The sequence below is a fragment of the Anolis sagrei genome, chromosome X (genome assembly GCF_037176765.1).
Source record: "Anolis sagrei isolate rAnoSag1 chromosome X, rAnoSag1.mat, whole genome shotgun sequence".
Lineage (NCBI taxonomy): Eukaryota > Metazoa > Chordata > Lepidosauria > Squamata > Dactyloidae > Anolis > Anolis sagrei.
Genome location: NC_090034.1, coordinates 50,492,407 through 50,506,960, shown reverse-complemented (window position 1 = coordinate 50,506,960; position 14,554 = coordinate 50,492,407). Strand labels below are relative to the sequence as shown.

Genomic DNA, 14,554 nt, shown 5'->3' with positions numbered 1-14,554 from the left:
CTTCTATTTATACTCCTTTATCTGTGGTTCCAATAGGCCTCCAGGCTCCTTTTTCCTGTCCAATGAACGCATTTAGGAGTCTCCATAATCATTCGTTCATCTTTACAGCCTCCTAGAGCAGCAATTCTCAAAGTTTTTTAGCCACAGCGCCTTTTTGAAGCAAACGTTTATCATGGAGCCCCAAGAAATGTTATATTATATTATATTATATTATATTATTATTATTATTATGTACATATATAAAGCATGGGTAAACTTTCGGACACAATGAGTTTTAAAATTTGACAGTCCAACCCCTTCTGCCGTGCAGTAAAAACACAATCAAAGTACACCCAACAGATGGCCACCCAGCCTTTGTAGTAATAATAATCTATATAAATAAAAACAGCACAACAACAGAGAGGAAACAAACAAGGACATCTAATCACCTCTCAACAAAAGTTTGCTCTAGGCACTGTCAGGCCATTATATGCTAATCAAGGTGGTCAGTTGAAACATTCACACCTAGCTCCAGCAGACAAGAGTCCTTTGTCTCATCCTGGTTATTCCACAGATATATAAACCCTTTTTCTTAGTTCCAACAGACCTCACTACCTCTGAGGATGCTTGCCATAGATGCAGGCGAAATGTCAGGAGAGAATGCCTCTAGACCATGGCCATATAGCCCGAAAAAACCTACAACAACCCAATGTAATGTTCGTTTGTGGGATTAACATAACTCAAAAACCACTGGACAAACTGACACCAGATTTGGACATAAGGCATCTATCAGTGACCAATGAGTGACCATCACTCATAAAAACACCGAAAAACACAGCAGAAGAGACTTAAAAAGCCAAAAATTACATTACATGTGGAAAACCACATATACACAAATATATACACACACGAAGCACATATACACAGACTCTGCCACAGCAACGCGTGGCAGGGGACGGCTAGTGATAATAATAATAATAATAATAATAATAATAATAATAATAATAGGAGCAACCCCAAGGGCTATCCACTTCTACCCTCCTTCTGCTGGCCATCCAGCCTTTGTAATAATAATAATAATAATAATAATAATAATAATAATAATAATAATAATAATAATAGCAGAAACTCCAGAGGCCATCCAGTCCAACCCTTCCCTGACATGCAGGAAAAGCACAATCAAAGCACTCCCAACACATGGGCATTCAGCCTTTGTAATAATAGTACTACTTATAATAGGAGCAACCCCAAGGGCCATCCAGTTCAGCCCCCTTCTCTCTGCCATGCAGGAAAAGCCCAATCAAAGCACCCCCAACAGATGGCCACCCAGCCTTTGTAATAATAATAATAATAATAATAATAATAGCAGAAACCCTAGAGGCCATCAGGTTCAATTCCCTTCTGCCATGCAGGAAAAGCACAATCAGAACACCCCCAACAGATGGCCACTCAACCTTTGAAATAATAATGATAATAATAACACTAACAATAAATAATAATAATAATAATAATAATAATAGCAGAAACCCTAGAGGCCATCAGGTTCAATTCTCTTCTGCCATGCAGGAAAAGCACAATCAGAACACCCCCAACAGATGGCCACTCAACCTTTGAAATAATAATGATAATAATAACACTAACAATAAATAATAATAATAATAATAATAGCAGAAACCCTAGAGGCCATCAGGTTCAATTCCCTTCTGCCATGCAGGAAAAGCACAATCAGAACACCCCCAACAGATGGCCACTCAACCTTTGAAATAATAATGATAATAATAACACTAACAATAAATAATAATAATAATAATAATAATAATAATAATAGCAGAAACCCTAGAGGCCATCAGGTTCAATTCTCTTCTGCCATGCAGGAAAAGCACAATCACAACACCCCCAACAGATGGCCACCCAACCTTTGAAATATTAATGATAATAATAACACTAACAATAAATAAATAATAATAATAATAATAATAATAATAGCAGAAACCCCAGAGGCCATCCAGTCCAACCCCCTTTATTCTGCCAGGAAGGAAAGGCACAATCAAAGCACCCCCAATAGATGGCCACCCTGCCTTTGTAATAATAATAACAACAACAACGCTAATAATAATAATAATAATAATAATAATAATAATAATAATAATAACAACAGGAGCAACCCCAGCAGCTATCCAGTCCAACTCCCTTCTGCTATGCAGTAAAAGCACTATCAAAGCACACCCAACACATGGCCATCCCACCTTTGCAATAACAATGTTTTGTGTGTGTCAGGAGCAACTTAAGAAACTGCAAGTCGCTTCTGGTGTGAGAGAATTGATCTGCAAGGACATTGCCCAGGTGATGCCTGGATGTTTGATGTTTTACCATCCTTGTGGGAGGCTACTCTCATGTCCCCACACGGGAAGCTGAAGCTGACAGAGGGAGCTCAACTCCTCCCAGATTCCAACCACTGATCTGTCGGCAGCAGTCCTGCCAGCACAAGGGTTTAACCCACTGCTCCACCATGGGCTCCTAATAATAATAATAATAATAATAATAATAATAATAATAATAGGGCCATTATGACCAGTTCTGTGATCAACAAGTTGGGCTACTTGATTGACACTGCAAAATTTGGAAACCAAATTCGATGACAAATGATTGAGGGAGCTGGATATGTTTGGAGCACAGAAGAACAAGAGGGGACATAATGTTTTAAGTATTCAGTATGATGGATGTAGTGGACTTGTTTTCTGCTGCTCCAGGGATCAGGACATAAGTCAACGAATGTGAATGGCAAGAAAAGGGATCTGACTTAAAACTTGAGAAAGGACCTGCTGATGGGAAGAGCTAGTGGCAAAGAGGATGAGGATGGATGGCTACCCGTTGGGAGTGTTTCCAACTCAAAGATGCTTGGCTTTCTTAGACGTCCGAGAGATACCTTTCTGCCGGCTCTTGTGCAGCCAAGGGAACTGCTATTACTTAAGCCACAAAAGGAAAGGGAAGATAAGTTACCCTTTCGCTTGGGAGCTCCTTCTCCATTGAGGGAGACAAGGGAAGTGCTCGAGCATGGCCAATTTATCAAAGCAACGCTTCCTCCTCCTCATGGCATCGCTTTCTTTCATTTCATTAGGAAAGCTTTCCCAAAGCCAAACGGGAAAAGGGGGCAATTTCTCTTCTTCCTTGTTTCGATGCAGGAGACAAGGATGCAGCCTCCCAATCAATATTTGCTTGGGCATTTTGTTGGGCGCAGGCCACAGAATCAAAGAGTTGGAAGAGACCCCCAAAGGTCATCCAGTCCAACCCGATTGTGTCATGGAGGAAAATATAACCCGGTCCCTCCCAATGGATAGTCATGCGGTCTGTTTCAAAACGCCCAAAGATGGATTCATAGAATTGAAGTGTTGGGAAGGACTTCAAAGGCCAACCAGTCCAACCCTATTGTGCGGCTTCACAATCGGGTCTCTCCCAACAGACAGCCATTCAGGTCTCTGTTTCAAAGCATCCAAAGATGGAATAATAGAATCGAAGCATTGGTAGGGAGGGAACCACCCAAGGTACACCATACGTTCCACATTTGCAGGTTCGACTTTGGCAGATTTGATTACGACATTTGATTAAGACAAGAATGTGACCAGAGGAGGGCGACTAAAATGATCAAGGGTCTGGAGAACAAACCCTATGAGGAGCGGCTTAAGGAGCTGGGCATGTTTAGCCTGAAGAAGAGAAGGCTGAGAGGAGATATGATAGCCATGTATAAATATGTGAGAGGAAGCCACAGGGAGGAGGGAGCAAGCTTGTTTTCTGCTTCCCTGGAGACTAGGACGCAGAACAATGGCTTCAAGCTACAAGAAAGGAGATTCCGTCTGAACATGAGGAAGAACTTCTTAACTGTGAGAGCCGTTCAGTAGTGGAACTCTCTGCCTCGGAGTGTGGTGGAGGCTCCTTCTTTGGAAGCTTTTAAACAGAGGCTGGATGGCCATCTGTCAGGGGTGATTTAAATGCAATATTCCTGCTTCTTGGCAGGGGGCTGGACTGGATGGCCCATGAGGTCTCTTCCAACTCTTTGATTCTATGATTCTCTATAGAAATCTCCTCCATTGTGACTCTACAGTAGGCATGGGCAAACTAAGGCCCGGGGGCCGGATGCAGCCCCCTGGACGCTTACCTCAAGCTCTTCTCATTATCCCTGTCCTCTTGGCATACAAACATGGTAGCCCGCTACATCCTTATGTCAAAAAGATGGGGGAGGAAGGCACATAGCAGCTGAGTGCCCTCTGGAGTGCTCTCAGCTACCCTTTGTCTCCCTCTTGTCTCGGCATAAAGATGGTGCAAGCAACCCTATCCTTATGCCAGAAGGACGGCTCGAAGAAAGCACGCGGCGGCTGAGAACCCTCCGGAGCACACTCAACTGCCACCTGTGTCGACCTCCTCCCAGCATAATGCCAAGGAGGATTGGGGGAGCAGGATGGGAAAGAGGATTGGAGCAGCTGCCACGTGTTCCACCCTCCTCCCAGCATATGGATGGGACGAGCAGTACTGTCCTAATGCTGGGAAGACAACCTGAGGATGACCCAGGCCCTACCCTACCCACCCCCTTGTGCCGTCCTTTCTCAGGCCCTCCGCACCCAGCTTGTGCCCAGTCTCCATCCCTCCTGGCCCAGTCCTCCCGCCCGGGCCCACAATGCAGCCCTGAGGCAAAAAAGTTTGCCTATGCCTGCTCTACAATCAGCCTGCTGTATGTTGGCCATACAGTGTTCTCTGTAGGAATCTCTAGCTCCTGCTGCCATGAAATATGAGGTATGGATTGAATGAAATTGTATGAAAGATGTATGGGGACGGGCTTTAGCACAGTGGGTTAAACCGCCAGTTGCAGAAAATCTTGCCGATTAAAAGGTTGACAGTTCAAGCCCGGGTTGGGATGAGCTCCCAGATAAATAGGTACCGTTTTGTGGGGTCGTAATAAAAGGTATCCATGCGGACATGCCGACAATTTGATCGGGAGAGCGTCTAAAGACAACAAAGCTCCTTGGCATAGAAGATGGAGTGGCAGCACCTCTCCGTGGCTGGAGTCGAGCACAGCCTCCAGATTCCGGAGATGGAAAACGATGGGATGTCTTTACCTCTGTTCATGTATTGTCTGTCTTTGTTAATTGTATAACGGCATTGAATGTTTGCCGTATATGTGTACTGTAATCCGCCCTGAGTCCCTTCAGGGAGATAGGGTGGAATATAAATAAATAAAGTGTGTGTGTGTGTGTGTGTGTGTATGTGTGTATATATGTATATATATATATATAGTCATGTCAGGAGCGACCTGAGAAACTGCAAGTCGCTTCTGGTGTGAGAGAATTGGCCGTCTGCAAGGACGTTGCCCAGGGGACGGCCGGATGATTTTGATGTTTTATGATCCTTGTGGGAGGCATCCCTCATGTCCCCGCATGAGGAGCTGGAGCTGATAGAGGAAGCTCATCCGCCTCTCCCCGGATTCGAACCTGCAACCCGTCGGTCTTCAATCCTGCTGGCACAGGGGTTTAACCCACTTCGCCACCAATATAAAGTATATTATTATGGTTGGGTCTATATAGCCTAAAGATGCCATCCTAAGAAATGAAGCCTGGAAAACTACAAAAGGAAAATTCATGAACTGTAATTAAAAGCTGCTGATGAGAACTGCTGAACTGTTGATGACCAGAAACAAATGATTAGCTCTTGGTGGAAAACAACATGTTTACATTACCAAAGACAACAGCTCCTTTAAGTAAGGAAGTGTTTACAAGATTCCTTACGTTAAGAAGGAAGCAAACAATGCTCCTTAAGATTTAAAAGTTGCTGATGAGAACTGCTGGCGTGACCAGAGACAATGATTAATTCTGTGGTTGAAAACAACATGTTTACATAGTCAAAGGCAATGGTTCCTTACGATAAGAATGAAAACCAACATCACTTAAGGAAGAAAACTCAATATCTGTGTGAAACTGATGGAGTTAGCATGTTTTAACTGCAAAACAACCTGTTAGTCATTTACAACTTTTTGGAACAACAACAGCAGAAAATTGCTATCTAAGAGATCTTTTTTACTATTCAAAAGTGTGTCAGATTTGCATGAATGCAGGGTCTGTACACCCACCTCTTTCTCCGAAGGACAAAGAAGATGATTGCATATCTACTAGAGATGTGCAATCCATTAAACATTATTCAAAAGTCATTAAAAAACTGGGGGCACTGGTGCTTCATTTCTAAGAGTTTCTAAAGTATACTTAGTGAAAATTTCATTACTATAATGAGACTAATGAAATTTCATTACTATTTCATAACAGTAATTGTGCAAAATTAAATTACTATAATTGGGGAAACTTCAGGGGCTCCTTTCTCTCTCATTTTTAAAGCTATTGGGGTGAAACTTGGGATAATGGCAGAACACATTTACCACTGTTAGCCCACCAATCTCCTCTCCTAATTAGGGATCTCTGATGCTGATGCATTCTAGGAAATGTAGTTTAGGGCAGAGCCTTTTGAATTCTTTGGCATAGGACTCCTCTCCTTCTCAAACTACATTTCCCAGAGTTCTGTGCTGTTCCCAAAAGGCACTGCTCCCTCTTTTCACGGCTCCTAACGCCGAGACTCCATTAATTTCAGGCAGGCAGGCAGGCAGGCAGCCTTTTTGGCTTAATGGCTTTGTTTCCTTGCACTAAATATGAAACTGACTTTGGAAGCCTTCCGAAATTTACAAAACTTAAACAAAAAGTATGGGGTACATTTCAATTCTAAAATATTTTGTGTGGGCCACGCAAATGCTTCGGATATGGCTTCCAAGTTACAAAACTTCCAATTTTCTTACAATTTCTGACACGTTTTTGCACGTGCCTAGTATCTACTTTCCTTCTCCGAAAGTACCTAATATAACCAGTCTCATTGAAAATTGAATAAAGGAACCTTTTTAATGTTTAAAAAGAATTCGTAACAGGATGGGGACTCATACTCTGGAGACTCACCTCGCAGCTCCTTGGCGTAACAGTAGGCATCGTACGCTTCCTCACCGTCTCTCTCACCATAACTCCGGACACCAGGGAGACTATTTCGGTCCCCGTAGCATCCGGGCCTTGAAAGGGTGATGGGATATCTATGTTTGACATGAGCAAGGAGTAAAAAGAGAGGCAGACAGTCAAGGTTTGAGTGATACAGTTCTGTTAATATAGGCTTGAATCCCCATCTCTGGAGGTTTTCCAATCGAGACTGGATGGCCATCTGTCAGGAGGGCTCAATTGTGTCTTCCTGAATAGCATTGATTATTTCGGGGGATCTCTTCCAACTTTATATTTCTTCAACATCAAGATGAATTATTTAACACATCTTAAGTCCTAATAGACTTGACAAAGAGTGTGTCTACACCTTACGTTCCACATTTGCATGTTCAACTTTGATTAAAATGTTCTCTATAGGAATCTCTTGGTCTTCCATTGAGACTCTACGGTCAACATCTGTTGGATGTCGACCAGACAGTGTTCTCTGTAGGAATCTCCAGGTCCTCCATTGAGACTCTAGGGTCAGCTTCTGCTAGATGTTGACCATACAGTGTTCTCTACAGGAATCTCTAGGTTCTCCATTGAGACTCTAAGGTCAGCTTCTGCTAGATGTTGACCATACAGTGTTCTCTATAGGAATTTCTAAGTTGTCAATTGAGACTCTAAGGTCAGCTTCTGCTAGATGTTGACCATACAGTGTTCTCTATAGGAATCTCTAAGTTGTCAATTGAGACTCTAAGGTCAGCTTCTGCTAGATGTTGACCATACAGTGTGCTCTATAGGAATCTCTAGGTTGTCCACTGAGACTCTAAGATCAACTTCTGCTGGATGTTGACCATAAAGTATTCTCTATAGGAATCTCTAGGTCCTCCATTGAGACTCTAAGGTCAGCTTCTGCTAGATGCTGACCATACAGTGTTCTCTATAGGAATCTCTAGGTTGTCCATTGAGACTCTATGGTCAGCTTCTGCTAGATGTTGACCAAACAGTGTTCTCTATAGGAATCTCTAGGTCCTCCATTGAGACGACTCTAAGGTCAGGTTCTGCTGAATGTTGACCATACAGTGTTCTCTGTAGGAATCTCTAGTCCTGTATCATGATTCTGGAGTGATTCTACGCTCATCTTTGAGCAGAAGTTGACCCTAGGGTTGTGCTGGAGGAACTTAGTCTTATAGAGATGTTCTCTCACATTAAAAATGCTATTTTTATTTGAAATGCTTCACTTTCATGGGGATCTTAATGTTACTCAGTGAATATGGAGGACTGGCAATTATTCCTACCAGGATTAAGTTGTAATGTGGGGATGCGAACTCTAGAACAGAAAGGGGCCAATGGAATGGAAGTTGACCATGGAGTTGTCCAAGAAGTAATCCCATAAATGACTAACAACTGTAACCAAAGAGCTTTTGGGATTTGTCTGAAAGGGATTACTTTAGGGAACCAGTTATAGATGGTTTTGGCGACCGAAAATATGTACTTTCTTTTACAGATCTGGGTTTTGGGGGATCCCACCTACCGAACGGTATGATCGGAGAGCCACCCGGCATCACAGTTGTCATAGCCATCCTCAAAGGCCGCTTGGAGGTGGGCAGGGGATGCCATGATGGCTGAATTCTCCTCGCAAGCCCTCTGAGCCTCTGGGAAGGTCAAGGCATAGCGGTTGCTGGCGGCTCGATAGTGGAAAACCACACCTGAAACGGAACAATGGTGAGACAGATATGAATTAGAGGGCTTCGAAGTGTAGGACTGGTGAAAAAACATTGCAATACGTGATTTCCATTTTCCAGTCCCTGGTGGTAATATAGTATTAGGAGCATGAACACCAATGACTAAGAATCTCAATGACAGGATCAATGTACTTGAGAGGTTGTATAACAGAGTAATAGTTGTGTATAAGCTGAGGTTGACTTATACACAAGTATATACGGTACTCTGTTGTATACTTGTACTGCACTCTTTTATATACTTGTACCATATATACTTGTGAATAAGTCAAGGTTATATACAAATATATACAGTAATCTGTTATATAGTCTCTGATGTATACCTCAAGGGCAGGTTTTGGGTCCCATGGATAAATCATTGAGATGTACAATACTTATATTGACTCACTGGTAAGTTTTTGTTTTCAATTGTTTGACCAATATTTATATTTATATATATATATATATATATATATATATATATATATATATATATATCTGCATACACAATATATTAATGACTGCCTATATTCACATTGACCTCTGGTTAACCCTGGTTTTTTGGGGGGTGGGGTCAATTTTGGATGAAAATTTCTAGACTTATAAAAGAGTATATATGGTATATTAATGTCTGCCCATGTTCACATTGACCCAGGGATAAGTTAAGGTTCAATTGACCAAAATGTCTCTAGACTTTTTTCAGCTACCAATTCCCCAATGATGCTCCAGGCAATGCTGCTCACCTGTGACCTCCAAGGGCACCAGGTCTTGTTCGTCATGGATCCCAGCGACCACCTCGCAACGATAAAGCCCAGCATCGCTGGCTCGGGCGGCCGAGAGTAAGAGGGTGGCATTGTAGCGGCGGTGTGGGTAACCCGGGAGGGAAATCCTTCCTTCGTAGCCCTTTGAGACCTTCACCACGTTGTCCTTGGCCACCAGGACCGAGATGTCCTCCGGTTGGCCGGAAGCTGACTGCACTTTGCTCCACTTGATGCGGGGTGGGTCAGCGGCCTCATTTGGGCTAAGGTAGGTTGATGGCTGCAAGAGGAAGAGGCACGGGAGGGCCACAGGCTCCGCCAGCCCAACTCGGAGTGGCTGGTGGTGGACCTTGTTGATGTGGATCACCTTCCCGTTGTCCTGCGAACCTGGGGACAAAACAGAGAGATGCAGGTCAAGAGACTGCAGGTGTGGACACATTATCCTTCCAGAACTTGTTGGACTGTACATCCCAGTTGAACCCCACCAACATCATCATAGTGATGAACCAATGTGTCAATGTATCTCAGGTTCAACAATACATTCCAGTAAGCCTGTGTGGAGAGGCACTCTGAAAGCTGAGGTTCATTAATCTCTGAAGGGCAACCAATGAGTCAATGGATCTCACATTCAACTATACATCCCAGCAGGCCCATGGGGAGAGGAACCCTAAAAGGTGATGCTCTTCTATCTCTGAAAGGGAACCAATTGGATCTTAGGTTCAACTACATATCCCAGCAGGCCCATGGGGAGAAGAACCTTGAATGGTGAAGTTCAGCCATCTTTGAAGGGCAAGCAATGGGATCTCAGGTTCAACTACACATCCCAGCAGGCCCATGGGGAGATGAACCCTTAAAGTTGAAGTTCATTCATATCTGAAGGGAAAGCAAAGGGATCTCAGGTTCAACTGTAAATCCCAGTAGGCCTGTGGGGGGAGGAACCCTGAAAGGTGAGGCTCATCCATCTCTGAAGGGCAAGCAATGGGATCTCAGGTTCAACTACACATCCCAGCAGGCCCGTGGGGAGAGCAACCCTGAAAGGTGAGGTTCATCCATCTCTGAAGGGCAAGCAATGGGATCTCAGGTTCAACTGTAAATCCCAGCAGGCCTGTGGGGAGAGGAACCCTGAAAGGTGAGGTTCATCCATCTCTGAAGGGCAAGCAATGGGATCCCAGGTTCAACTATACATCCCAGTAAGCCTGTGGGGAGAGGCACTCTGCAAGCTGAGCTTCATTAATCTCTGAAGGGCAACCAATGGGTCAATGGATCTCACATTCAACTATATATCCCAGCTGGCCTGTGGGGAGAGGAACCCTAAATTCCAATCCTCTATCAAGCTTTTCTTGCCCAACTTGTATAATGTTGACTGCATTGAAGGATCCTGCACAGGGTTTTCTCTCTGGCCAAGAAAGACACACACTTCCTTCTCTCCCAATTAATCATTTCTGCGCGGCTCCGATTGATTTTTCTCGGCTGCCAGCTGGACCCAATTACAGGCAAAGTGAAGATGGCGAGGAGAAGGGAGGAAACAAAGGGAAAGCGAGCCAAGCGTTGTGACTCTGGGGGTCTCCGTTGACCTTTGATGGCGTCTCCGACTTCCCGCTGCTCTTTTAAGACAATGCTAACCTTATCGGAGTAGAGAAATGAAGGCTTCCATGTGTATTTACTTGCCAATTGATAGCAACTCGTTGGGATGGTTCCTTCCTCCGAAACATACCCTGACCCTGGTTAGCTTCTAAGCTCAGAGAGGTCATTTGGGGACACGATTTTGGGGACATTTACACTTCCAAATTGCCCTGCGGTTTATGGCAACCCCATGAGTTTCTTAGGCAAGGAAGGCTCAGCTTGGTGAATTTTTCACAGGAAAAAGTGCTGAAATGCGAAATTCTTTGACCATTTCCAAAATATTCCCAAACACTCTTTCGGTCCCATCAACGGGTATGAAACCATCCCTTTGGGGATGGCTATCGGATCTCAAAGGGCATCAGATGGCAGCGGACGGGAGGGAGTCTGTCCAACCGCTTGTCTCCAACCCCATTTGCTTTGTCTTGCCGTCATACCTTATTAATGATCCCTCTTCCAATTACCATTAATACTTAATACTTAATTGCCCATACCTTATTTGTCACTTGCGGCTTACGGTCGATTTGCAGCTTGTTTGTTTACGAAGGAGACGGGGGGGGAAAATGAGAACGGGGTTGGCCATTGCCCTTCTGGCAACCCATTGATCTCTGTCTGTTGCCATAATAATCTGGAAGCCTTCTCTCCCCATATGAGTCTGCCTTATTATTATTATTATTATTATTATTATTATTATTATTATTATCATTGTTGCTGTTATTTTATCGTAATATAAAACCCACATTTTGCGGATTTCAAATAGGTCTGAATCATTTTAATGAGCCATTTTGGGATCATTCCAGCTTTCAGCTGGATCTTACAGCAAGGGTGCACCCCCCCCCCCAAAAAAAACCAACCAAATGGCATTCTTTTCAATCAAACTCACCCAAAACGGAGTTGGGCAGGAGGAGATATCCCAGCAGGACCCAGCAGCCGACTTCTCCCCGGACGAGGACCATTTTATCCTGGAATTAAAATGAGATTTTAAAATAGATATTCCTACATGCAATATAGGGGAAAAAATCCAGACCCATAATATAATTATGTAGTTTCATCTCTAGGCATTTTCCAGGCCTTTCAAGAAACTCTAAGGTTAACTTCTGCCAAAGGGGCTGGTGCCCCATCCAACTACAACTCCCAGCATCCCATAGCCTTGAGCTGGGACAGTTCAAGTAGAATCAAACTGCATTATTTTGACTGTATAGACGAAATGTGTGCCAGCCGGCGCCGGCTTCTGTTTACCCGGCAAGGAGTGCCAACAGGGGCTCATATTTTATTTAAACGACAAACATTAGGAAGCCGACGCTTCCGAAAGCGTCGAACGGAGTGGATTAAGAGGCGGAATCAATTTGAGCACGCCGCTGCTGTGCTTACAAATGAGAGCCCACTCGTCCTCCGTTTATTCGGCGTAGTTCTTTCTTTCTCTCTGCAATATCACTCCGTAACCTCCCTGAGGCTATTTCACGCAAACAAGCCTTGACTCCATTCCACTGAAATGTTAGGAAGGGACTAAATACCCTCAAGGCAAGAGATTCTGTCTGGTCTTGGAAGCTAAGCAGGGCCATCCCATGTTGATTCTTGGATGGGAGACCGCCAATGGAGGAAGAAATTGGCAAAGTCAGAGGTCAAGATGTGACTTGGAAGCACATAGATAGATACCTTGTTCTTGAATGATCTAAATATCCTGCACTGTAGCCTATCCAATCTTGGATGCTAAGCAGGGCTGTCCCTGGTTGGTGCTTGGATGGGAGACTGCCAGTAGAGGAAGGGATTGGCAAAACCATTGTCGTAAGTGAAGACGTGACTTGGAGGCACATAGATAATTTGTCCCTGAATGATCTAAACATTCTGCACTGGAGCCTATCCAATCTTGGATGTTAAGCAGGACCAACTGTGGTTGGTGCTTGGATGGGAGACTGCCAGTAGAGGAAGGGATGGGCAAAACCATTGTCGTAAGTGAAGACATGACTTGGAGGCACATAGATAACTTGTCCCTGAATGATCTAAACATTCTGCACTGGAGCTTATCCAATCTTGGATGTTAAGCAGGACCAACTGTGGTTGGTGCTTGGATGGGAGATTGGCAATAGAGGAAAGAATGGGCAAAACCATTGCCATAAGTCAAGACGTGACTTGGAGGCACATAGATAACATCTCCCTGAATGATCTAAACATTCTGCACTGGAGCTTATCCAATCTTGGATGTTAAGCAGGACCAACTGTGGTTGGTGCTTGGATGGGAGATTGGCAATAGAGGAAAGAATGGGCAAAACCATTGCCATAAGTCAAGATGTGACTTGGAGGCACATAGATAACATCTCCCTGAATGATCTAAACATTCTGCACTGGAGCTTATCCAATCTTGGATGTTAAGCAGGACCAACTGTGGTTGGTGCTTGGATGGGAGACTACCAATAAAGGAAAGAATGGGCAAAACTATTGCCATAAGTCAAGACGTGACTTGAAGGCACTTAGATAACATCTCCCTGAATGATCTAAACATTCTGCACTGGAGCCTATCCAATCTTGGATGCTAAGCAGGGCCAACTGTGACCAGTACCTGGATGGGAGACTGCCAGGAGGTTTTATTTCAGAGGAAAGGATGGGCCAAACCACCTAATCCTACGAATCCAAGCAACATGAAGGCACACACATACACAGCCTAAAAGGGAATCTAAGCAGGGTCAGCCTTGGTTGTTACTTGATGGGAGACCGTCAACGAACGCCACGTTCTCGTAAATGAAGGAAGAGGTTTAAATGCTGTTGGACTCCCAAAAGCAGTTGACAACAAGGGCATCCTATTTTCCGGATGTATTTTTTTCCAGCAGCGACAAACTGCAGCAATTCTCACCAGCAGCAGCACTTGAGTCTTGCCTGGGGCTCATTTGTCACTGCCGACCAATTTTGTTCCGCCACAGCTTCAAAATGCATTCGGATGGAACCATTTCCCCCCTTCCTATATTTTGCAGCTAAACGAAATATTAGGGATCCAGCGTCGTTTCCAATGCAAGCCATTCTACATAATAAACTAGGCATGAGTTTAATTATGCTATTCATTGAATTCAATTATGCAATTAAAGCGGCGCCGTCATCGTTTCAAATAATAAAAAGTCCAGTGCATCCATTTGCAAATGAAGTGACTAAAGATAAACGTTTTACATTATTATTATTACTACTACTGTTATTAATATTACTTTTATTACTACTACTATTATTATTATTACTATGTACATAACAACACAGCACATATGCACATTACGTCCAAGGATTTGTCTTTGAATATTGGGCCCTCTATTACTACTACTATTATTATTGCTATTATTACTATTAGTATTATTACTATTATTATACTAGTACTATTATTATTGCTGCGATTACTGCTATTAATATTATTGCTATTACAATTATCAGTATTGCTATTATTATTACTATTAGTACTGTTATTTTTACTATTATTTTACTATTACTACTATTGCTATTACCACTA

General features: G+C 43.4%; 1 protein-coding gene across 1 annotated transcript in view; it reads right to left on the bottom strand.

Moving 5' to 3' along the window:
* The window catches only part of NCAN (neurocan), a 57,706-nt gene that overhangs the window by 24,779 nt on the left and 18,373 nt on the right, over positions 1–14,554 (bottom strand). Inside the window, exons 2-5 of the mRNA XM_060785172.2 lie at positions 11,954–12,032; positions 9,436–9,837; positions 8,506–8,680; positions 6,960–7,087 (exon numbers count right to left, since the gene is read on the bottom strand). Coding sequence (XP_060641155.2) covers positions 6,960–7,087; positions 8,506–8,680; positions 9,436–9,837; positions 11,954–12,026 — 778 coding nt within the window. The 5' untranslated portion in view covers positions 12,027–12,032. The remainder of the gene's footprint in view (positions 1–6,959; positions 7,088–8,505; positions 8,681–9,435; positions 9,838–11,953; positions 12,033–14,554) is intronic.